Source organism: Vigna umbellata, chromosome 2, assembly GCF_029865625.1.
Source record: "Vigna umbellata cultivar VRB3 chromosome 2, Vumbellata_1.0, whole genome shotgun sequence".
Classification (NCBI taxonomy): domain Eukaryota; kingdom Viridiplantae; phylum Streptophyta; class Magnoliopsida; order Fabales; family Fabaceae; genus Vigna; species Vigna umbellata.
In genome coordinates this window covers 33,664,155-33,689,041 of record NC_142166.1, presented here as the reverse complement: position 1 = coordinate 33,689,041, position 24,887 = coordinate 33,664,155, and the positions used below count along the sequence as shown (strand labels likewise).

Genomic DNA, 24,887 nt, shown 5'->3' with positions numbered 1-24,887 from the left:
CTGACCTCAAGTGGGCGTTTCAAGTGTGAATCTTGGAATACCGTGTTTTTGGTTAACAAGTGAAAGAAAGACTTAAATACCTCCTCACTAGAAGAATCCAAGTTCTATATTAATTGCTGATGAATAAATGGGGTCATGTAACACCAAAAAGATCACGTTTGCTTCTTTTTCGTTCAATGAAATCTCATCAATATTAGAAGTCCCAATTTAAGGAAAGAGCTTGAAATAGTAATGAATGAATGAGCTAGTTGTACACAATATAATGGTGTAAACTATGAGTGAAAACATCTAGACAAGAAACTTCCCTACCAAAATCCGTTCCTAAAGTTAGGACAATTATCACCACCCAATCTGAAGGAAGCCAAGAACAAAGCCAAACCCCACACTCATTAAGTTGAAATTGTTTTGTTTCTGATTAAGGAAGAAACAATTAGGCTAAGAAGGTGATGAAGTAGGATGATATGTCCTCTCTAAAAATAAGTAAAAGAAAAACATAGAAACGTGAGAAAGACAAACCAAAGGCCTCACCGATCTTGTTTCATATTGACCTTTGAGACCCTTCCAAGTTAAGCCTATGCAAGTCGGGGTGTCAAAGTGAGCCAACTGAACTCACACGGGTTGGCTCACCACGAGTTGAGCTAAAAATGAGTCAACTCAATTTAGCTCACTTTTTAGTGAGTAAGTGTTAGGTTTCTGAGTAAGAAACCTAATTAATCATGATCACAGTAGGCCAAAAAGATAATCAAAGAATGAATTTCTCTTATTAATGGTAATAGAAATCTTTGAATAAACAAAAGTAAACAAGGATAATTGGGAGCATAACCTCCCTCACAAGATTGAAGCTGCCTGTCAACAAACTCAATAATCGAAACATGCCCCTAACAATAGCATCTAGCTTTATTTATATTAAATATTTCCCTAGAGTATAGCTCTATTTACTGTAATTATCTCATACTGAATATTTCCCTAGAATATAGCTCTATTTACTATAATTATCTTATACTGAATATTTCCCTAAAATATAGCTCTATTTTCTATAATTATCTTATACTGAATATTTCTCTAGAATATAGCTCTATTTACTATAATTATTTCCCGCCTATCCTAACTGCTACAACAGTTAGGATAATAACTCTTCTATCAGTCAACTCCGGTTCTTCACCTCCTTCCACCGTTCGGTTCGAGCCCTCACTGCCTTCCGCCGTTCGACTCGATTCTTCACCGCCTTCCATCGTTCGGCTCGACCTCTCCCCGCCTTCCACTGTTTGGTGCCCTTCTTCTTTTCTATCACCGCCTTCCACCGTTCAACTCGACCTCTCCCCGCCTTCTACCGTTCAATGTCTTTCTTTTTCTCTCATATACTTTTTTCTTCTCTCGTATTACCATTAGGGCGACTTTAATTGCATATACCCATCGACAACCAACAACCTTTTTGCCCGGGGGAAGTGGCACAAGCTCCCAAGTGTGACTGTGGTCAAGAGCCTGCATTTCTTCAATCATGGCTTGTCGCCATCCAGGATGATCAAGTGCTTCTTTCACATTTTTAGGAATAACCACAGGAGATACTGAGGATAAAAGGGAATAAAAGGAGGGCGACACTCTGTGATAACTAAGAAAATTATAAATGGGATGAGGGTTTCGAGTGGAACGAGTACCTTTTCTGAGAGCAATGGGCCAACCAGAATCATCTTCACCAGGAGGCGTGACAGGAGATGGTGACGGAGAAGAATCTGAAGGAGGAGATTCACCATTTTCTGGAAGAGGATTACTCACCGGGGTACTGTGTCGAAGGATATCAGTATGTGGAGAGGAAGGTTCAGGAGGACCTTGGGCATGACTTGGATTGACTGAGGCATTGGAGATATTAGACTCAACCACTGGAAGAGGAAGGACCTGGTGGAGGATATGAACATCTTGAACAGAGGGAGAGAAGAAAGGTGTCTGTTCAAAGAAGGTAACATTGGCAGTCATGTAGTACTTTTTGGTTTCAGGAGAGTAACACCGGTACCCTTTTTGAAGCCGAGAATAGCCCAAAAAGACACATTTGATCGCACGAGCAGAGAGCTTGTCGAGCCCTGGAGACATGTCGTGAACAGAACAAACACAACCAAAGACTCGAGGAGAGGTGTGAAAGAGAGGATCATTGGGAAAGAGAATGGAGAAAGGAACTTTATGATTGAGAGAGGAGAAGGGCATCCTATTAATAAGAAAACATGCAGTTAAGATGGCATCCCCCAGTGATGAACAGGAATATTGGCACCAAGCAAAAGGGTACGAGCCGTTTCAACCAAGTGTCTATTTTTTCTTTCGGCTATACCATTTTGTTAGGGTGTATGAGGACAAGTGGACTGATGCAAAATACCATGGGAGCTAAGAAGTGAAGAAAAATTTGTTGAGAAATACTCTTTAGCATTATCACTTCTTAAGACTTTAATTACGTGACCAAATTGGTTCTTGATTTCATTCAAAAAGGATGTGAAAATGGGTAACAATTCAGAGCGATCTTTCATTAGATAAACCCAAGTACATCTAGAATACTCATCAATAAAAGTAACAAAATACCTAAAACCAAAAGAAGAGACGCGACTAGGTCCCCAAACATCAGAATGAATAATAGAGAAACTAGAAGTACACATTGATTGAGACCTTTTTGGAAAGACAGATCTAACATGTTTTCCTAGTTGACAGGACTCACATTCTAAAGTCTGAAGACCACTAAGTTCAGGACACATCTTTTTTAACTTTGACAAGTGAGGATGGCCAAACCGATCATGTAACACTTTAGGGGGAAGAGCTGCGACACAAGATACCCGTGGACGAGATCCAAAATGATATAAACCTCCAGCTTCATATCCTTCTCCAATCTGTCTCCCCGAGTCACGCTCCTGTATAACAAAAGATTTTGAATCGAAAGTTATTGAACAATGTAACATTTTGGTTAACTGACTTAAGGAAATTAAATTGAATGGACAGTTGGGGACAAAAAGAACAGATTTCAGAGTTAGAGAGGGAGACAGGGAGACATGACCGACTCCCTTTGAACAAGTTTTAGAGCCATTTGCAAGGGTAATGAAATGGGGTTTTTCTTGGAGGGAAAGGGTTGAGAACAATGAGGTATTAGCAAAAATGTGATCAGAAGCACCCGAGTCAATTACCCATGAATTTAGACCTTCCATGGATTGAGAAATGCAAGCTGTGGACGTACTTGGGGACTGAGATGATTGCGCCAAACTGTTAGACTTTAATCGCAGATACTCTTGATACTCTTCCTCAGTGAACTTGGAGTTGGAAGTGGAAGTTTCAGCCTTAGAGATATTGGCGGTTTTTGAAGGAAAGCCATGCAAGGAGTAGCAGTTTTCTTGGGTGTGACCCACCCTCTTACAGTAAGAGCACTGTGGACGTCCTCGACCTCCACGTCCTCCTCCTCTAGTGCCACGTCCTCCTCTTCCTCGCGTGGCAACCATGACAGATGATTCCATTGTTTCATGAGCTTCCTGAGACTGAGACACGGGAACACGAAGAAGATGTGTGGTCAAGGCTTCCAAGGAAGGGACCTCATGACTTGTCAGAAGTTGATCTCTGATGTGATTCAAATCTGGATGCAAAGCACGGAGGATCATCACCATATAATACTTGTCAAGCTTCTTTATGATATCTTCCGAAGATTCCACTTCCAAGAACATTCTCAATTCTTCCATAGCTGCTTGAGCTTCAGTCATGAAGGAGACCATATCATGGTCTGTCATTTTGAGACAGGCGAGCTTGTTTGCGGTATCATAGAGACGTTGAATATCATTAGCATAATGCTTTGAGCTTTCTTCCAAAAAGTGTGACATGTCTTGAAGGCTCTAAGAGATATCAAAAGCCGGGGTTCCACAGATTGCCACAATAGGGCACACAATTGGAAATCAGCTTGTTTCCATTGTTCAGCTTTGTCAGAAGGTACTTGGCTTCCATCCTGCTCGAGGTGGTCATAATGTCCTTGACCAAGGAACCACATTTCCGCAGTAGTAGACCAACATAGATAATTCTTTCCGTTTAGCTTTTCGGAAGTGATTGAGGGACTTCCAGAGAAAGAAAGAGCACTTCCAGACGCCATTCTTTGATAAAAAGAGGAGAAGGAACCAGAAAAACCGTGAAGAACCAGAAAACCCTAGGGGGTTTCTTAGGGTTTTCTTAAAGGGGAGCTTCTGGACACACCAAAGTAATATTTTGAGGGGCAGAACGGACAGAGGAGCAGAGGGCGACAACTATGAAGGTGGCGCGGCGACTTTCCGATGAGCAGAGGGCGGCGCGTGGACAACACGCGCCTCTTCGCAGCGCACAAAGAGGCGGCGCGTGGCGGAGCGTGGAGGAGAATCAGGCGAACCCACCGTGGGGTTGGCTGTCGCGTGAAGAGGCGAACCAGATTCAGTGGTCGCCGGACGGAACAGTGACGGCTGCCGGCGGCGGACGACGGCAGACGGCGGTGGACGGTGGCGAACGGCGGTGGACAGCGGACAGATGCAAGGTGGCGGACAACCAAGTTGAAGAACTACAAACTGCAGTTGACAGCTGCAGATAGTGGCGAGACAGCCGCAGACAACGGCGAATGGCACCGGACAGATGCAAACAGCAGTGACAGTGCTGGTGGACATCCCAGGACAGAAACCAGAGCAGGATGAACATGCTCTGATACCAACTTGAGATCTAAAACAGAGAAAAATAGTTCTGAAGGGCTTGGAAGTCCCTTCTCAGTTCTCTTATTTATATAGATAAAAATCTGATACAATAGATAGATGGAAGATGAAGAGATTGTCCTAGACTGCTAGGAACAATCATTATAGATAACCCAACACACAACTACCTACTTTAGGCCCTGCTATACTAATCATAGGTAGACTTAATAATTATTCTAACATCTCTCATATACTTTTTTCTTCTCTCGTATACCTTCCAACCCCTAACAGTAAGAAATTTGGTAATAGGGCTTGACCTACCATGCGTTGGTGGGTTGACTTACTTTATTTTTCCAATTTATTCTATATATTTATTGTGGTAGAATCATAGTAGATTGACTTGATTTATTTTTGTATAGCGGTACAATCAAAGTATTCATCTATTTTATCTAACATTATTATAAAGATAGTAATTGAAAATTAAAGTATAAGCCTATGTAACTTGACAAACAAATAAATTAAATATCCAAAATATTTAATCATTATTGGACAACATTCTAATATTTTAAAATATCAAATTGTCAACCTATATAATTAGAATTAGTAGATAATTGTAACAAAAACCTTATGAAAAAAATGGTAAAAAAAAATAATAAAGAGTGGTTGTTGGTGGGTCATGGGTTAACCCACCTTCAACCTGACTTGAATCCGTTAAATCCGAGGGGTAAGTTAATCGGATTCAATTTGACCCACATTTAAAAAAAATGAATTTTTTTTCAATCCAACCTAGCTCAAACCTGTGGTGAGTTGGGTGACTCACAAGTTAGAACTCATTTTGACATCTTTATATGCAAGCTTTAGAAATTATAATTTAAGCTTAACTCAATCTCATAAACCAACTCAATAAAGTGATGTTTACCCCACTTATATATTATTATTTGGTCTAATCTCTAGCCGATATGAGATACACACCCCTTTACACAGATGGCATTGAGCATTTATGTCGAGGATATTGATTGTGGGAACTTAGGGGCCGATAACAAGTAGCCTGATAGGCTCAAATATGTACTAGGATAGACTTTGAATGATTCTCATACCATCTTAAAGTAGTGGAATTTAAGCCTAATTCTACGTCATAAAATCAACTTAGTAAGATGAGGTTTGCTTTCACTCATATATTATTATTTGGCCTAATCTCTAGCTGATGTGAAATCTCCAACAAATTTCGGTATGGAAAACCATGTCTTCCTATTGAAGGTGCTGTGGAAAGTATTTTTCCTTGCAAGATGTGGCATTTCTTTGCAAAAGTGGGTTCTAGTAGCATCATATTTGTGCATTACATTACAGCTTGTCTAATGTACTGTTCTCTAAATCTCTAAACTGACATAAAGAAATTGTATAAACAAACTTCACATGGCCACCTATAAGCTTCTCTTTATTCGTATTTTAGCAGGTGGACAGTGTGAAATTAAATGGCTTGTATTCTAAAATCTAAAAATTAGCAAGAAAGTCTGGGAAATAGCTTTGAAAGTGGTCTGTAGACTGAAAAAAGAAACCATTTCATGGTAAATTGACTAAATATTAGCTCAACTAAATTGATTAAGTATTAATCATTGCTGTCGGAATAAAAACATCTCTGTTGAATAGACCTTTGTAAGTGACTTAGTTTGAGGGCTTGGTTTCTTTTATTGAGTTAATATTATTTATTTCTATTTAGTGAAGTGGTTCTAATTTTCACACATGTGAATTTGTTTCGGGCACGATGCCTATATTTTTTTATTGTGGATGAGTGCATATAGACAGACTTCATTTGATTTGATATTTTGTTTCTGTGTGCAGGGATACATATGTTAAGGAAATGAGTGGGGAAACTAAAAATGATAGGAATGATAGAGGTTGGTTTTTCTGATGAGCTTTGAATTTATTCTTTATTTCTTATACTTTTATTTGTTTTTGTGGTTCACTTGGATGGTTTGCAACGCCATTTTCCAATGGAGATAAAACAGTTTTGAGGTTTTAACTATAAATAGTGGTAATGCAGCTATCCGAGTGGCTACTCAGTGGTATCAGAACCATCTTGGTGGTGCAGTAAAGGTTTTGCTTATAACTAATGATAGAGAGAACAGAAGGAAGGCTAGTGAAGAGGGCATTTTTGCCGAAACAGGTAGTTATATTTCTTGGTATTTGAAATGTATGTCAAATACCATTGCACTTCATCTATGTCTGTGAGGAATATCATAACTAATTTTTTGAATATCAAAATTAAAGTTTTGGTGAATATCCAATTTGTCTTTTGTTTCAGTTGAGTCATACGTCAAGTCTTTAGGCCAACCTGATCTACTTGATCTTCTTGTGCGGCCTGCATCCGAAGATGTGAACATGGAAGATGTCGAAGATCATAGACCATCCAAGAGGAAAGTGATCTATTCAGAGGTATCAAGTTAATTTCATCTGTATCTGGGAGTTTGTGTCTGTATATTTGGTTAAAATGACAAGATGAAGTGTTTGCTGTGTTAATTTTCAGCATAAGCCAATGTCAGAAATCACTTCTGGTTTGCATCGTGGAATATATCATCAAGGGAAGCTTCGTGTAAACCGTTACAATCCATTTGAAGCATATGTTGGGAGGGAGAGCATTGGTGATGAAATAGTTATTTATGGGCGCTCAAACATGAACCGAGCTTTTGATGGAGATATTGTGGCAGCTGAACTTCTGCCACAGGACCAGTGGCAAGAAGTCTCATCTCTATCTATAGCCGGTGAAGGTACTTTAATTGTTAGGTTATTTGTAGTGTGCAATGGGTCAGAGTTGTCACTTGCAAGAATTTGTTCTTTGCAAAGTTAGTATTATTACTTAATTTAGCTTAGAAAGGGATGTTGCGTTCATACATCTGGAAATATAATCCATTATTAGATTCTGGAAATTTTATTTTAAAAATGTGTCTGTAATAAACTTGGTCAGTTCTTATAGAATTTTCTATCTTAGATGTTATTCATAATATTCAAAATTTAAAATTGAGGATGAGAGAAATTTAATTGAAAGTTAATACAAAATCTTTACTGTTAAATCTCAGTGCGTCAAAAGGTTCAAGGATACAAACTCTACATATATGGCCATTGGGTAATTTGGAGGGGAAGATAACCTCTCCTTCACTATAAATTAAGACATTCATATTGTCAAACTTTCTAAAGCTTTTTGCCAGGAACATTTTCAATTCTTCTTTAGCCGATTGAGCTTGAGTGACATACTAAATCATATGATTGGTTTGTTTACCAGAGATTATTTTTGTACAATCATATAGCCATTGAACATTTACTAAGATACTTTGGGCCTTCTTACAAAATGAGTTACTAGTTTTGAAGGTCATTAGAGTTTCTAATTTGTTTGGTTACACAAATTGCCACATGACACATTTTTGTAAATCGAGCTTCTTCTACTATGCAATATTATTTGTTTGGTTACAGCTTGTTTTTTTAATTTCACTGTCCCCATCAAGTAATATTATTTGCTTGCAGAAGATGAGAACGAGGACGAAGATGTTCATCTAGCTCCTAATAGTGCTGATGTTGCACCTAGGACTATTCCTCAGCAGGGTTCTTCTGGACAAGTAAATGCTGTACCCAGTCGTCCTTCTGGTCGCATTGTTGGTATTATAAAGAGGAACTGGCATTCGTAAGTATCTTTTTAATTGTGTCGAGCATGTTTGATATATGTAGTGTCTAAAGTTCATTTTATATAGGCTAATGAAATTATTAATTATGTTAATTAGATGAACTAATTTACGTATTTGATATCTTAGTTTCTTAATTTGGCTCTGCTGTATAGTTTACACTTTAGGTACATGGAATTCATAGAACTGCTCTTATTTATGCTTCCCTTAACAAGGTATTTCTGTTTTATTTGCAGACTGGTATTAATGTTATTGGAAATTGAATTCACTTTTTTCAGTAGAGGAAACTAATATCTCTTTCATCTATGTAAATTAAGGGATGTTCTGATATTGTCATTGTTTTATTAGTTTTTTGTGAATTGGTAAGAAGTAGTAGAGAAATGTAGATGGAGATATGAGCATAATTACAAAAATATGATGTTCACTGAAGCTGCACTGTAATTTTGAATTTTCAGCAGTAGCTGTGGACCAATAATATTTTTAGCTTTTTTTAAATACCAATTGCACTATATGTGAATGGGGTGCATTCATTTTACTAGCACCAATACGATACTTTCTATATCACTTTAGCACAAACCTATTTTAAATGCAGATAATGGACGCCATTTTGCAGAAACAATTTTGTGAAATTCCACATCTTTTCTTATATATGATAAATTTTTTCATCACGAGGGATACATGTGGAAGGACCGGTGAAAGAAAGATTTATAAAGTGAAATAGTGTAAAACGAAGGTGTTCTCTCATTCTTGTGGACAATTTTTTGCATTTAACTACTTTAACTGGGATGAGATCTGTTTTATACCTTCTGAACAGCCATTACTTTGTATTGCCTCAATCTTGAACTAATAATTCCTCTACCAATAGAACGATAACTTTAATAGTCAACTTTGGTAACTATGGTGGCAAGGGAGCCTTCCTTTACAAAGCTGTGTCACAGTAGAATATGGATTACTGCTGTAGAATGTAGTGCTCTTCAAAATGATTAATCATTTCATGAGTATTGCTCCATCAACTAATCCTTTAAGTTAGTGAAAGGCAAGTTGAACCGCAGCATATAGGAATTGAAGTATGAGCAATCTTCAAGGTCTGCTGGTTTTATGTTAATAAGTTGACTTTAAGCTTAACTCAATCTTATAAAACTAGCTTTGTAGGGTTGATTTAGACTTAAAGTCCACTTCTTAATATGATATCAGAGTCATGGGTTAGAGTCTATTCCTAGCAAAGTTTGTTATTTGTTAAGTCTATTGTTCCATCCGCTATCGGACTATCCATTAATGTCTAGTTTTATACTTAAGATGTATATGTCTCAACATGAGTGAGATGTATTGATAGTCTCATACCGACTAGAGATAAAGTCAATTTATAGTATATAAGTGGGAGCAAATCTCATCTTATAAGTCGATTTTGTAGAATTGAGTTAGATTTTGAAATCTACGTCTCAACAATTGTTAGAGATTGGACTAGCACTCTGCCCTTGTACAAGCTATCCTTATTTGGTTGAGAAATTCTTTTCTTTTTCTTTCTAATTTTGTGGTCTTTGTCAATAATCAACTTTCCCAAAACTTTACTCTCTTAGGCTGAGACCTAATGAATATTTTTTATATCTAAAACGATTTCCTCAAACAAGTGTTCTTTTGGACTAATGACCTAATTAATGGTTTTGAATCTACCATTGTTTAAGGGTGTGGGGTGACCATTTTCACATTAATGATTATTGTAAACTTTATTTCACAAAAACAACAAGAATCTTCTCATTTTTTAAAATTGCATTGGAAATTATTAGTGTCGTAAGCTAACTGCTATGTGAACAAATTCTAAATTGTTTGATCAAAATTCATTAATATTTACATTGTATAGTCTTAGCAACTTTATCTATAGGACATTATTTGACATGTAATATATTTGTAACTGTCAACGTACATTTACTGTTTATATTGTCAATGCAAAAGGGAGAGTTAACTATATAGCTGATTTCCGTGATGTGATTGTGACACACTGGTTACCTATTCTTACATACATGAGCTAGCTTTAGGTATGACATTTGAGGTGAAATGAACCAGAAAGTTTGACATGTCTTTGAGGATAAAGGTGCATATAGATTCTTTTTTGAAATAGATTTGCTATTTGTGCTATAAATGTTAAGCATTGTTAACTGATCGGAATGTTTTGTTTGTTTAAATGGTAACCATTAAGTGTGGGTCTGTGTATTGAATATTTTAGGTGTATATGTTCTGTTTGACAGTTGGTATACTTAAATTGTTTTTCTCAGGTATTGTGGATCTTTGGAGCCAATGCCTTTGCCAGCAGGGAGTGGTGGAATTGCCCATGCCTTGTTTATCTCCAAAGATCGCAGAATTCCCAAGATTCGAATCCAAACACGCCAACTTGATAACCTTTTGGATAAGAGGATTATTGTTGCAGTTGATTCTTGGGATCGTCAGTCTAGATATCCATCTGGCCATTATGTGCGAACTATAGGGGAGATAGGTGATAGAGATACTGAAAGTGAGGTATGGCACCTTCTGCTTGATTGCTATTATGTTTTTGAGGAATCTGATTCATATAAAATTGTCTAGGAAGTTATGTCTTTTCCTTTCATCTCATTGTCTTTTGATGATTAAAATGTGAAATTTTTAACCTAAGTTGTGAAAACTAATATAATCATACGTCAAGGGAAGAAATCATCAAGAACCTGCCCACATGCTTATAGTCTCTGCAACTTACTCAGCTTGTTCCATTTTGTTGATGATTTCATTAACCGGAAAGGAAACATAATTGTGATTTCCCTTAAATACATGCAAGGAAATTCATAATTGAAAATAACTTTTGTGCAAGCAAGGAAGCATTTAACATATTTGCCACCCTGCTGTAGGATGGTATTTATTGGATGCTGCGGATTGCAGAGTGCAGACATCATTAGATGCTTCCTGCACTGTTTTCCTTAACTTTCAATTGTTTTTGATTTGGTTTTTATTTCAATATTGTTTGGTACACAAGAATTCGATAAATTCTAGCTTACATTGTGTCTGTAATGACTAATACCAAGTAATAAGACCTCACTTTTTCCACTTATGGAATGACCTATTCATCATTTTCTATGTTTTCTGATATATTATCATTGTTTACTTAGCGTTTCATGATTTATTTGTCATTGTTTTAAATCCTGCAGTACCTGAATTCTAATGCTTTACCAAACAAATGTCGTACTTGTGTCATGCTAGTTGACAATATTGTGTTTTTTTTACTTGTACTTCTATGATCCAGGTATTTGTTATATGTTTAACCAACTAAACCAAATTAATGATATGGTGCCTCTTCTTTTTATTTCAAATTAGGTGGTTTTGATAGAAAATGATATAAATACTCGACCATTCTCTTCGCAAGTGCTGGCATGCTTGCCACCATTACCATGGTTGGTCTCTTCTGAAGATTTGTCCAATCCTATAAGACAGGACTTGCGTCATCTGCTTGTGTTCAGTGTCGATCCTCCAGGTATGGTTTTATTTAATTTCCATTTGTATAAGCAAAGCGTGAAATGTTATTGGTCATCAACTGTTTAACCTTTGATATTGAATATTACTGTTAGATATAGGAAAGAGAGAGACATTGAGCTGAAATAATGTGTTACCTATTTATATTGAGAAAACCAAATCAATAAAATAAGTAGAGAAAATTTAAAATCCTCTAGTAATTATTGTTGAATATAGTAAAAAACTATATTTGAATTAATCTCCCTTGTGTAAAATACACACATAGGGTTCTCTATTTATAATAGAAGAAATATGGGCTAAGCCCAAAATACAAATGAGAAATAATAACAAACTAACTAAAAGATAAAAGATATAATATATCTAACACTCCCCCTCAAGCTGGAGCATACAAATTGTATGAACTAAGCTTGGAATAGATGAACTCAGTATTGAACTAGATGATTTGTCTTCAAGAGTGTGAGGCAAACATAGATGGACTAATAGCAGCTTGTGAAACTTCAACTTCAAAAGTGGATGAAGGAAAGCAGTGGTGGACAATGACAAACTGCAAGGACTGATTCCCAATCAATGATGGATGAGTGACGGGATCAACAGTGGTAGCTGAAAGCTAAGAGCTACAAAACTGCAGGGACTACACTAAATCCTCATCAATGATGGCTGGGTGACGGGATCAACAGTAGTAGCTGAAATCTACAAAACTGCAGGGACTACACCCATATATATATATATGTGACTTGCAGTGTCTTGGAAACGTACTCCCCCTTAGTGTGAAGGGCGGAAATGTGGAATATCACAGTTGCTGGACCACTAAAACAAAACAAAATATTAAGCTACAATGCTGAAACAAAGGCATCAAAGATCCAAAGATATGTTGGAGGTCCAAAATTCTTTGCTAGACAACTCCCAAGTGGTGATACTTAGCAGTGTATCACAAGAAGATCGGGCTAAACTCTAGCCCAAGAAGAACTGACGCAGTTGCGTCTGTCTGAGACGGTAGCGACTGTAGCGGCAATTGACTGCTATAAAACTGTAGGGACTAAATTGCCATCACTGACTGATGGGGCCTGTAGTGGCTGGAAGCGACAAAACTACAGGGACTGCCATCACTAACTGACGAGGTGATGGGGCCTACAGTGGTTGGAAGCATACGGCGCCTGAACATCGGCAAACGGCGCCTGAACAGCGGCAAACGGCGCCTGAACAGCGGCAAACGGCGCCTGAACAGCGGCAAACGGCGCCTGAACAGCGGCAAACGACACCTGAACAGCGGCAAACTTTGAGTCGATCTTGCTCAAGATCACATTCTCAAACCTAGACTTTTCATCTCTAGCCAAATCTTTCTCCGTAGCACCCACTGCTAGAATCAACATCCTTAGCAGTGAAACAGATTTCCAGTAGAAGAAGCCATTTTAAACTTAGAGAAGAAAAGGGACTTAGGGTTCCAAAAACGTGAGGGAGAAAACCCTAGGTATGAGCCCAAGCCAACAAAACGGAGAAACAGGAACCAAAACACACTCAAGAAGCTCCGGCGAGACGATCTGCAGGGACGCGGTGAAACTCCGACACCGGGAAGGCGGCGCGTGCAGAACACGCGGCCGAGACTGGCCGAGAAGAAGACGGCGCGTGGCAGCGGAAAACGGCGATGGTTGGCGACTGGCTGCACTGAGATTTTAGGGGCTGCCGGCTGCCGGCAGACAGCATAGACCCTGGAAGAAGATCAGAGAACCTGCTCTGATACCATGTTGAATATAGTGAAAAACTATATTTGAATTAATCTCCCTTGTGTAAAATACACACATAGGGTTCTCTATTTATAATAGAAGAAATATGGGCTAAGCCCAAAATACAAATGAGAAATAATAACAAACTAACTAAAAGATAAAAGATATAATATATCTAACAATTATGATACGAGAGTAAATGAAAACGTTCCTAGTAATAATACATATATAATCTAGAAATTCTTTATTATATTGGATCTGCCTTTTATTTCTATATTATGAAACTCTTCCCTCGAGCTAGAGCATATTTATCATATGTGCTCCTCTTATAGGCTTGGTGAATATGTTTGTTATGTGTTTACTAGAGTTGACAAATCTAGTTGTGATGTCTACTTTTCTCTTATGAAATGAAATTCTACCTCTATGTTTGGTCATCTCAGAAAAGACAAGATTAGAGGCAATGCATAATGCTATAGGATTGTCACATATGTTAGAATAATTATTAAGTCTACCTATGATTAGTGTAGCAGGGCCTAAAGTAGGTAGTTGTGTGTTGGGTTATCTATAATGATTGTTCCTAGCAGTCTATGACAATCTCTTCATCTTCCATCTATCTATTGTACCATTTTTTATCTATATAAATAAGAGAACTGAGAAGGGTCTTCTAAGCCCTTCAGAACAATTTTTCTCAGTTTTAGATCTCAAGTTGGTATCAGAGCAGGTTCATCCTGCTCTGGTTTCTGTCCTGGGTTGTCCACCAGCACTGTCACTGCTGTTTGCATCTGTCCGGTGCCGTTTGCCGTTGTCCGCGGCTGTCTCGCCACTATCTGCAGCTGTCAACTGCAGTTTGTAGTTCTTCAACTTGGTTGTCTGCCACCTCGCATATGTCCGCTGCTGTCCACCGCCGTTCGCCATCGTCCGCCGCCGGCCGCCGTCACTGTTCCGTCCGGCGACCACTGGATTTGGTTCGCCTCTTCACGCGACAGCCAACCCCACCGGTGGGTTCGCCTGATTCTCCTCCACGCGCCGCCACGCGCCGCCTCTTTGTGCGCTGCGAACAGGCGCGTGCTGTCCACGCGCCGCCCTCTGCTCACCTGAAAGTCGCCGCGCCACCTCCATAGCTATCGCCCTCTGCTCCTCTGTCCGTTCTGCCCCTCAAAATATTACTTTGGTGTGCCCAGAAGCTCCCCTTTAAGAAAACCCTAAGAACCCCCTAGGGTTTTCTGGTTCTTCACGGTTTTTCTGGTTCTTCACGGTTTTTCTGGTTCCTTCTCCTCTTTTTATCAAAGAATGGCGTCTGGAAGTGCTCTTTCTTTCTCTGGAAGTCCCTCAATCACTTCCGAAAAGCTAAACGGAAAGAATTATCTATGTTGGTCTGCTGCTGTAGAAATGTGGTTCCTTGGTCAAGGACATTATGACCACCTCGAGCAGGATGGAAGCCAAGTCCCTTCTGACAAAGCTGAACAATGGAAACAAGCTGATTTCCAATTGTGTGCCCTATTGTGGCAATCTGTGGAACCTCGGCTTTTGATATCTCTTAGAGCCTTCAAGACATGTCACACTTTTTGGAAGAAAGCTCAAAGCATTTATGCTAATGATATTCAACGTCTCTATGATACCGCAAACAAGCTCGCCTGTCTCAAAATGACAGACCATGATATGGTCTCCTTCATGACTGAAGCCCAAGCAGCTGTGGAAGAATTGAGAATGTTCTTGGAAGAGGAATCTTCGGAAGATATCAAAAAGAAGCTTGACAAGTATTATATGGTGATGATCCTCCGTGCTTTGCATCCAGATCTGAATCACATCAGAGATCAACTTCTGACAAGTCATGAGGTCCCTTCCTTGGAAGCCTTGACCACACGTCTTCTTCGTGTTCCCGTGTCTCAGTCTCAGGAAGCTCATGAAACAATGGAACCATCTGTCATGGTTGCCACGCGAGGAAGAGGAGGACGTGGCACTAGAGGAGGAGGACGTGGAGGTCGAGGACGTCCACAGTGCTCTTACTGTAAGAGGGTGGGTCACACCCAAGAAAACTGCTACTCCTTGCATGGCTTTCCTTCAAAACCCGCCAATATCTCTAAGGCTGAAACTTCCATTTCCAACTCCAAGTTCACTGAGGAAGAGTATCAAGAGTATCTGCGATTAAAGTCTAACAGTTTGGCGCAATCATCTCAGTCCCCAAGTACGTCCACAGCTTGCATTTCTTAGTCCATGGAAGGTCTAAATTCATGGGTAATTGACTCGGGTGCTTCTGATCACATTTCTGGTAATACCTCATTGTTCTCAACCCTTTCCCTCCAAGAAAAACCCCATTTCATTACCCTTGCAAATGGCTCTAAAACTTGTTCAAAGGGAGTCGGTCATGTCTCCCTGTCTCCCTCTCTAACTCTGAAATCTGTTCTTTTTGTCCTTAACTGTCCATTCAATTTAATTTCCTTAAGTCAGTTAACCAAAATGTTACATTGTTCAATAACTTTCGATTCAAAATCTTTTGTTATACAAGAGCGTGGCTCGGGGAGACAGATTGGAGAAGGATATGAAGCTGGAGTTTTATACCATTTTGGATCTCGTCCACGGGTATCTTGTGTCGCAGCTCTTCCCCCTAAAGTTTTACATGATCGGTTTGGCCATCCTCACTTGTCAAAGTTAAAAAAGATGTGTCCTGAACTTAGTGGTCTTCAGACTTTAGAATGTGAGTCCTGTCAACTAGGAAAACATGTTAGATCTGTCTTTCCAAAAAGGTCTCAATCAATGTGTACTTCTAGTTTCTCTATTATTCATTCTGATGTCTGGGGACCTAGTCGCGTCTCTTCTTTTGGTTTTAGGTATTTTGTTACTTTTATTGATGAGTATTCTAGATGTACTTGGGTTTATCTAATGAAAGATCGCTCTGAATTGTTACCCATTTTCACATCCTTTTTGAATGAAATCAAGAACCAATTTGGTCATGTAATTAAAGTCTTAAGAAGTGATAATGCTAAAGAGTATTTCTCATCAAATGTTTCTTCACTTCTTAGCTCCCATGGTATTTTGCATCAGTCCACTTGTCCTCATACACCCCAGCAAAATGGTATAGCCGAAAGAAAAAATAGACACTTGGTTGAAATGGCTCGTACCCTTTTGCTTGGTGCTAATATTCCTGTTCATCACTTGGGGGATGCCATCTTAACTGCATGTTTTCTTATTAATAGGATGCCCTCCTCCTCTCTCAATCATAAAGTTCCTTTCTCCATTCTCTTTCCCAATGATCCTCTCTTTCACACCTCTCCTCGAGTCTTTAGTTGTGTTTGTTTTGTTCACGACATGTCTTCAGGGCTCGACAAGCTCTCTGCTCGTGCGATCAAATGTGTCTTTTTGGGCTATTCTCGGCTTCAAAAAGGGTACCGGTGTTACTCTCCTGAAACCAAAAAGTACTACATGTCTGCCAATGTTACCTTCTTTGAACAGACACCTTTCTTCTCTCCCTCTGTTCAAGATGTTCATATCCTCCACCAGGTCCTTCCTCTTCCCGTGGTTGAATCTAATATCTCCAATGCCTCAGTCAATCCAAGTCATGCCCAAGGTCCTCCTGAACCTTCCTCTCCACATACTGATATCCTTCGACACAGTACCCCGGTGAGTAATCCTCTTCCAGAAAATGGTGGATCTCCTCCTTCAGATTCTTCTCCGTCACCATCTCCTGTCACGTCTCCTGGTGAAGATGATTTTGCTTGGCCCATTGCTCTCAGAAAAGGTACTCGTTCCACTCGAAACCCTCATCCCATTTATAGTTTTCTTAGTTATCACAGAGTGTCGCCCTCCTTTTATTCCCTTTTATCCTCAGTATCTCCTGTGGTTATTCCTAAAAATGTGAAAGAAGCACTTGATCATCCTGGATGGCGACAAGCCATGATTGAAGAAATGCAGGCTCTTGACCGCAGTCACACTTGGGAGCTTGTGCCACTTCCCCCGGGCAAAAAGGCTGTTGGTTGTCGATGGGTATATGCAATTAAAGTCGGCCCTAATGGTAACATTGATAGGCTCAAAGCCCGGCTGGTTGCAAAAGGGTACACTCAGGTTTATAGTCTTGATTATTGTGACACCTTTTCTCCCATGGCAAAGATGACTACCATTCGATTGTTCTTTGCAATGGCAGCCATTCGTCATTGGCCACTTCATCAGTTGGATATCAAAAATGCCTTTCTCCATGGTGATCTTGAGGAAGAAGTTTATATGGAGCAACCTCCAGGATTTGTTGCTCAGGGGGAGTCTGGTATGGTTTGTAAATTGAACCGATCTCTATATGGGCTCAAGCAATCACCACGTGCTTGGTTTGGAAAGTTTAGCTCCATTGTTCAAAAATTTGGGTTAAAACGCAGTGAAGCAGATCATTCAGTCTTTTATTATCATTCGTCTCCCCGGGAAATGTGTTTACTTGATAGTATATGTTGATGATATAGTTATTACAGGAAATGATACTGCTGGAATATCTCAATTGAAGGAGTATTTGTGTAGACATTTCCAAACCAAGGATCTTGGGAGCCTCAAATACTTCCTAGGCATTGAAGTAGCTCAGTCAAAAGATGGAGTTGTAATCTCCCAAAGGAAGTATGCTCTGGATATTTTGCAAGAAACAGGCATGATTGATTGTAGACCTGTTGATAGCCCTATGGATCCAAATCAAAAATTAACAACAGAAGAAGGTGAATTATTCCCCGACTCGGAGAGATATAGGAGGCTAGTTGGAAAACTAATCTATCTCACTATTACAAGGCCGGATCTATCTTTTGCAGTTGGAGTGGTTAACCAGTTTATGCAAGCTCCATGTGTTGGCCATTGGAATGCTATCATTCGCATTCTAAGGTATGTGAAAAAGGCTCCCGGGCAAGGGCTCTTATATGAAGAAAAAGGAAGTCTTCAGGTATCAGGATATTGTGATGCTGATTGGGCAAGTTCTCCTATTGATAGACGATCTACTACTGGATATTGTGTTTTCCTTGGAGGAAACATTATCTCATGGAAAAGTAAGAAACAAAATGTAGTGGCTCGATCAACAGCTGAGGCTGAATATAGGGCAATGGCTTCATTAACATGTGAACTTATATGGGTGAAGCAGTTCCTTCAAGAGCTTAACTTCTGTGACATCCAGAGTATGAAGATGTATTGTGATAACCAAGCTGTTCTTCACATTGCATCAAATCCAGTGTTTCACGAGAGAACCAAACATATAGAAATTGATTGTCATTTTGTTCGGAAAAAATTATTGTCAAAAGAAATTTGTACTGAGTTTGTTGGATCAAATGACCAACTCGCAGATGTGTTGACTAAGTCGTTAAGGGGACCTCAGATTGAGTTTATTTGTTCCAAGCTTGGTACATACAATTTGTATGCTCCAGCTTGAGGGGGAGTGTTAGAATAATTATTAAGTCTACCTATGATTAGTGTAGCAGGGCCTAAAGTAGGTAGTTGTGTGTTGGGTTATCTATAATGATTGTTCCTAGCAGTCTATGACAATCTCTTCATCTTCCATCTATCTATTGTACCAGTTTTTATCTATATAAATAAGAGAACTGAGAAGGGTCTTCTAAGCCCTTCAGAACTATTTTTCTCAGTTTTAGATCTCAAGTACATATAAGGTGCATTTTAGAATTTTCTTCAAATTGAAGTTCTTTGGAGGATTTGCTTTAGCCATATTAGCTCATAAGTGACTAATGTCATTGCTTTGTATTTTTGACTTGATCTTGCTATTACATTTTGTTTCTTACTTTTCATGATATTAAATTACGTCAAACAAGAATACTACTGAAGTGGATTGTCTATCCCTTGTTGACTCTGCACAATCAGTGTCAAAACACCTAACTATATGAGTATTTCCCTTATCTTTATAAATGAGACCTTTTTCAGGAGCATTATCAATAATACTTTAGGATCTATACGACTGCATCCTAGTGGTCTTGACAAGGAGAGTTAAAATATTGAATTACTATGCTCAGGGTAAAGGTAATGTCAGGAGGAGTCACAATGAGGCAATTTAACTTACAAACTAACCTCTGTATCTCCCAAGATAATGTTGAAAAGGAGAAGATAAATTACACAAGTCGGGTAGCTACATCAACTTTAACAATAAAGTGTTTATCCACTCATGACTTCACATTGACATAAAAACGAAAGAAAATAAAAGCGCTTAGAGTACACAAATATTTTGATGTTTTGCCTAGATTTACTGGGGGTACAAGGTTCTATGTGAATTGTGTTTTGTTTGTTGTCTCTGAATTTATAGCATACGGAGCTGGACTTTTTCTTAACAACGTGCTCACAAAGTGCCTCCTAGGTCAAGCAATAGAGTGTCCATGTTGCCCTAATGACTGTTGAATTAAAGTTTGCATGCCATGTGTTTCACTTGAGCAAACATGACTCACTCAAGTGAGAATCTTTGGTTCCACTTTGTGATAAGATCTTCTCTTTTTCCTACAAAAGATTAACAAAAAACAGCCAAAACCTAAAATGAAAATAAAAAATTATAAAAATTGAGTTTAAGCAAAAAACTACTAAGGAGACAACAAAAAAGAATGATAAGTGCTAAAATATAATTGACACTTATCATCTACCAATAATTGATTTCCCAACTTGAAGAGAAACCAACTCGTAAGTTCATTACTTTGAAGTGCACAATCTCATCAATCATCCCTTGTCGCTACTCTGGGTGAGATAAAACTTCACTTAGAGACATAGAAATAGGAACAAAAGATAATGTGGATAGACAACTCTGTAATGTATGGTGGAAAGTTGATGATAAATGAGGATAGTATAATAGGGAAAATGGTTATGTGTAGAATGAGTACCTTTTCAAATAGCAAATGGTTTGAAAAGATACGAGAATTTGTTTGTGATGTTGGCGGGGTGCTGGAAGATGTTTTATTTTTTCTTGAAATAAAAATTATATTCCAAGTAGAGAGAAAAGTAGAATGGACCACCAAACAAACATTGATGAAGCCACCACCATAAGTTAGGAGTGCATGGAGAGGTGACCTAGGCTCAGATTGGTTGGCCATCAGAGCTGCTGCACATGCCACCATGCTCCAATGAGTGTGAGGGCTTGTGGATGGGTGGTTCGCATTGTTGTTTGTATAGATCAGTGTGGTGTGATACTAATGCTATGCTCATTGGAGCAAATGTAGGCGCTAGATGCTAGTTGAAAAGCGTGTCAATGACAAAGATGACGTTGAAATATTATATACACGAACTTGACAGAAAGGTTTGGAAAAAATCCCTTTGGAGACATGGGGTCTACTGGGTCAACATGGTTTGAAAAAAGACTTTAAGTAACATGCTAAAATATAGGCAAGAGAGATATATTGAGTTGGAATCATCTGTTTTTGAGATAGCACGAATGCTTTATTTATATTGAGGAAACAAATTCAATTACAATTAATGGTGTAAATTTGATATCCTTTGATTATAAATATATGATACTAAAATAAATAAAAACGTGCCTATAATACATATATAAATCCAAATAGGGTAAATAGTGGAATTAGTACAAATATTGACACGTTGGAATACTGTTTGTGTTTCTATTTTTTCTTTTTCCCTTTTTCTCATATGTAACATTTGCATCATGAAAGAACCTTATTTTATGTTTACCGATTTCTGTCGTTAGTAGTGTCACTTAACTTGATACTGAACTATTTGAAGTAGCTGTTTTAGTTTGTTTTAGGAGAAAATATGGCAATGTTAAGGCTTTTGTTGTATTTCTACTGCTACCTTTCTGCAGGCTGCAAGGATATTGATGATGCACTCCATTGCCACGCTCTTCCTAATGGAAACTTTGAAGTTGGAGTTCGTATCCTTTGTTTGAGGACATACATTTTACTGACGATGCTTGTGTCAATAGGCTTACATGTATTCAAATTAGAATTTGTTACTACAATTGGATGGATGTGATGGTTTAATAATTTATTTGCTTACCATGGGAACGTTAGTTATGCATGTGGGAATTTTAATTAGTTTGTATGCTTACTATTTTACTTATTCTAGTATCCTTTCAAAATTTGTTAATGCTTTATTCTACTATATACTCACATATAAAGTATCATATGAACTTTGGCTCCTCAAAAGTAAAGGAGGGTAAACTAACTAATCTAAGTGCTGCATATGCATATAATACCAGACATTGGTTTTCTCATGAACAATTGAGTGCTTACTTTAACTCTCAAGTGAATTGCTCACTTTAGAGGAGCCAGATCCTATTATATGATATTGCTTTGTTGGCTCAATTTAGACAACCTGAATGCTGTTTTTGTTAGGAAGTTGCAAGTTTATGTAAGAAGGAATAGAGGGGGAGGGAAGTAAATAGCGGGAAAGGTTGTTAGTTTGTTAGGGAGAGAGAGTATAAAATAAAAGTTGAGTTGTTGAGGAGGGTATCAGATATTATTTTGGGTTTAGATTGGACCTCTTGGCCAGTGCAGGAAGGGAGGCTTCCTTGGGGGAGATCTATACTTGTATTTTTCTTTCTACACGTTAGAGAGGAAATAAAAATACACATACATACAATTTCTTTTCTACTAGAGTGTGTGAGTGAGAATAGAAGCTGCTGTTCGGTTCCTTGAATAAAGGAACCTAACAGATTTGGTTCGACCTGCCGGATCTCTTCGGAGGGAAGAGGAGTGAGCTGTAGCTGAGAATAATGGAGGGACGAATGGTGGCGATGGAGTCGACGGTGCAAGAGTTGAAGGCAAAAATGCGAGCGATGACTCTCGAGTTCTGACGAGCTTTCGGACGACACTCTGGGAATCGAGATCGAAGCTCCAAAGGAAGTCGTAATTCTGTAAATGGTGATCGAGAGCGACGATCATCGGAGAGTTCGGAGGAGGAATCGGAAGACGACCGACGTGAAGTACAACGCAGCTGGATGAAGCGCGTTGAGCTACCAACTTTTGAAGGTACTGACCCCACGGGTTGGATCGCAAAGGCTGAGAAGTTTTTCGACATCCAAGGAGTGATGGAGAAGGAGAAGATGAAGTTGGTTTATATATGTATGGAGGGAGGCGCTAACTATTGGTTCCGCTTCTGGCGGAAGAAAACCAGACACCCAACATGGAAGCTGTTTACAGAGGCGTTGATGTGGAGGTTCGGCGGACTGAACCGAGGCACCGTTTTTGAGAAGTTGGCTGCCGTGCGATAGAAAGGGTACGTCGACGAGTATATCTAGGAATTCGAAGTACTCGTGGCGCAAGCAACTAGAGTAACTGAAGAGCAACTATTGGGATATTTTTTTGCTGGGTTGCAGGAGGGATTGCGCAACTTAGGGAGACTGCACGACCCACGAGACTTGTTGACGACAATGGAACGAGCTCGTGATGTCGACCAAGCTGTGTTGGCACCGCGAGGCAGTGGTGGAATTGGAGGAAAAGGAGGGGCGGCGTGGGGAAGATACTCCGTGAGTTCTGGGACAGTTGCGAGAACGGAAACCTATCGAGGCTCGTCAGAAGGGTCTGTGAACGGCGGCGGAGGGCAAGGGATGAAGAAGGGCGCTAGTGCAAATAACTTGAATTCGAAGACGGGCAGTAGCGGAGGAGGAAACGTTCCAGGAAGGGGAATCAGAACGCTGCCGTACCCCGAGTATATTAAGAGACGTGAAGAAGGACATTGCTTCCACTGCGGCGGACCTTATAGTCCTGGCTATCGCTGTGTGGATAGAAGCATGCGTGTCATGATATTGGCGGAGGAGGATGGAGAAGACGAAACAGAGGAGAACGCTGAGATGGAACAAACGGCAATGGAACTGTCAAGGTTGTCTGTCGGAGGACTCACGCAATCTAATACAATGAAGCTGCAAGGCTGGATGCAGGGGAGGAGAATTCTGGTGTTAATTGACAACGGAGCTAGTCATAGTTTTATATTCACCAGATTGGTGAAAGAATTGGGTTTGGAAAGCACCGACACATGTCCTTATAAAGTGTGCTTGGGAGATGGGCAAAAGAAAGTGACCAGTGGGTATTGTACTGGAGTCCCCGTGAAATTAGATGGTTCGGAAGTCAGAGATAAATTGTATCTCTTTGAATTAAGCGGTGTGGATGTGATATTAGGAATCACTTGGTTAGCTTCCCTAGGAGAGATTAAAGTGGATTAGGGACAACTCATTATGAAGGTGAAGCAGGAAGGGAAAGAAGTGGAGATAAAAGGAGATCCCACTTTAACACGTAGAATGGTGACACCCAAAGTTCTCTTAAAAGAAAAAGAGATAGAAGCCATGACTCTCATGTGTAGCTTAAGTCAAGCAGAAGCGGTGGAGGCAGATGGGGAAGACGAGAGATGGGCACCGACACAAGAGGCAGGGCTGAAACAGATTATGTCAGACTTTGAGGGGGTGTTTCGAGAACCTCAGGGGCTGCCACCTGAGAGGAAAGTAGACCACCGAATACCCCTGAAGGAAGGAATCGAACCCGTAAGTGTCAGGCCATACTGCTACCCACATCTTATGAAAACAGAGATAGAGAGAGAAGTTGAGGAAATGCCGAAGCTCAGCATTGTTCGCCCCAACAATAGCCCATACTCAAGTCCAGTAATATTAGTGAAAAAAAAAGATGGTAGTTGGAGGTTTTGTGTGGATTACAGAGCACTTAATAGGGTCACAGTGGCGGATAAATATCCGATACCAGTTATAGAAGAATTGCTGAATGAGTTACAAGGGGCAACATATTTTTCTAAGATTGATTTAAAGGCTGGATATCATCAAATCAGGATGAAAACTTAAGATATTCCTAAGACAACCTTTAGAACGCATCAAGGGCACTATGGATTTCTCGTGATGCCTTTTGGGCTGACAAACGCCCCTGCCACGTTCCAAGATATGATGAATTCTGTTCTAAGGCAGTTCTTGAGGAGGTGCGTGTTAGTTTTTTTTGATGATATATTAGTATATAGTAAGTCTTGGGATGAACATATGCAGCATTTACAACAAGTTTTGGAGGTGTTAGTACAGTAGAAATTATTTGCTAATAAAAACAAATGTGAATTTGGGAGAGAACAAATTCGTTATTTGGGGCATAAAATTTCAAAGGCAGGAGTTGAGATGGATGAGAAGGTTTCTACGGTGACGGCATGGCCTGAGCCCAAAAGTATTAGTGATTCATCTATGGGAAGATTGCTCGACCTCTCACCAACCTGCTTAAAAAGGGGAAGTTTAATTGGTCTCCTGCAGGGGCAGAGGCAATGCAAAGACTCAAAATAGCAGTAACCACGGCTCCGGTATTAGCATTACCTGATTTTGCCCAAACCTTCCAGGTGGAATGTGATGCTTCAGGCACTGGTTTAGGAGCAGTTCTGTCTCAGAACAAAAAACTGATTGCTTATTTTAGCAA

The 24,887-nt window shown here is 39.4% G+C and overlaps 2 protein-coding genes across 2 annotated transcripts in view; both read left to right on the top strand.

Annotated features, from left to right (window-relative positions):
* Positions 1–24,887, top strand: part of EMB2763 (ribonuclease II family protein) — a 34,569-nt gene that overhangs the window by 1,255 nt on the left and 8,427 nt on the right. Inside the window, exons 4-11 of the mRNA XM_088106593.1 lie at positions 6,498–6,553; positions 6,700–6,822; positions 6,961–7,091; positions 7,183–7,423; positions 8,175–8,331; positions 10,600–10,840; positions 11,666–11,822; positions 21,299–21,367. Of these exons, the coding sequence (XP_087962719.1) occupies positions 6,498–6,553; positions 6,700–6,822; positions 6,961–7,091; positions 7,183–7,423; positions 8,175–8,331; positions 10,600–10,840; positions 11,666–11,822; positions 21,299–21,367 (1,175 nt within the window). The remainder of the gene's footprint in view (positions 1–6,497; positions 6,554–6,699; positions 6,823–6,960; positions 7,092–7,182; positions 7,424–8,174; positions 8,332–10,599; positions 10,841–11,665; positions 11,823–21,298; positions 21,368–24,887) is intronic.
* On the top strand, positions 14,692–15,920 carry LOC148203839 (uncharacterized). Its single transcript, XM_088105688.1, has one exon. It carries the CDS (start codon positions 14,833–14,835, stop codon positions 15,751–15,753), a length of 921 nt encoding a protein of 306 aa, XP_087961814.1. The 5' UTR covers positions 14,692–14,832; the 3' UTR covers positions 15,754–15,920.

Coding starts and splice junctions, on each gene's coding strand:
- LOC148203839 (XM_088105688.1), top strand. CDS start 14,833: ATGGCGTCTGGAAGTGCTCTTTCTTTCTCTGGAAGTCCCTCAATCACT.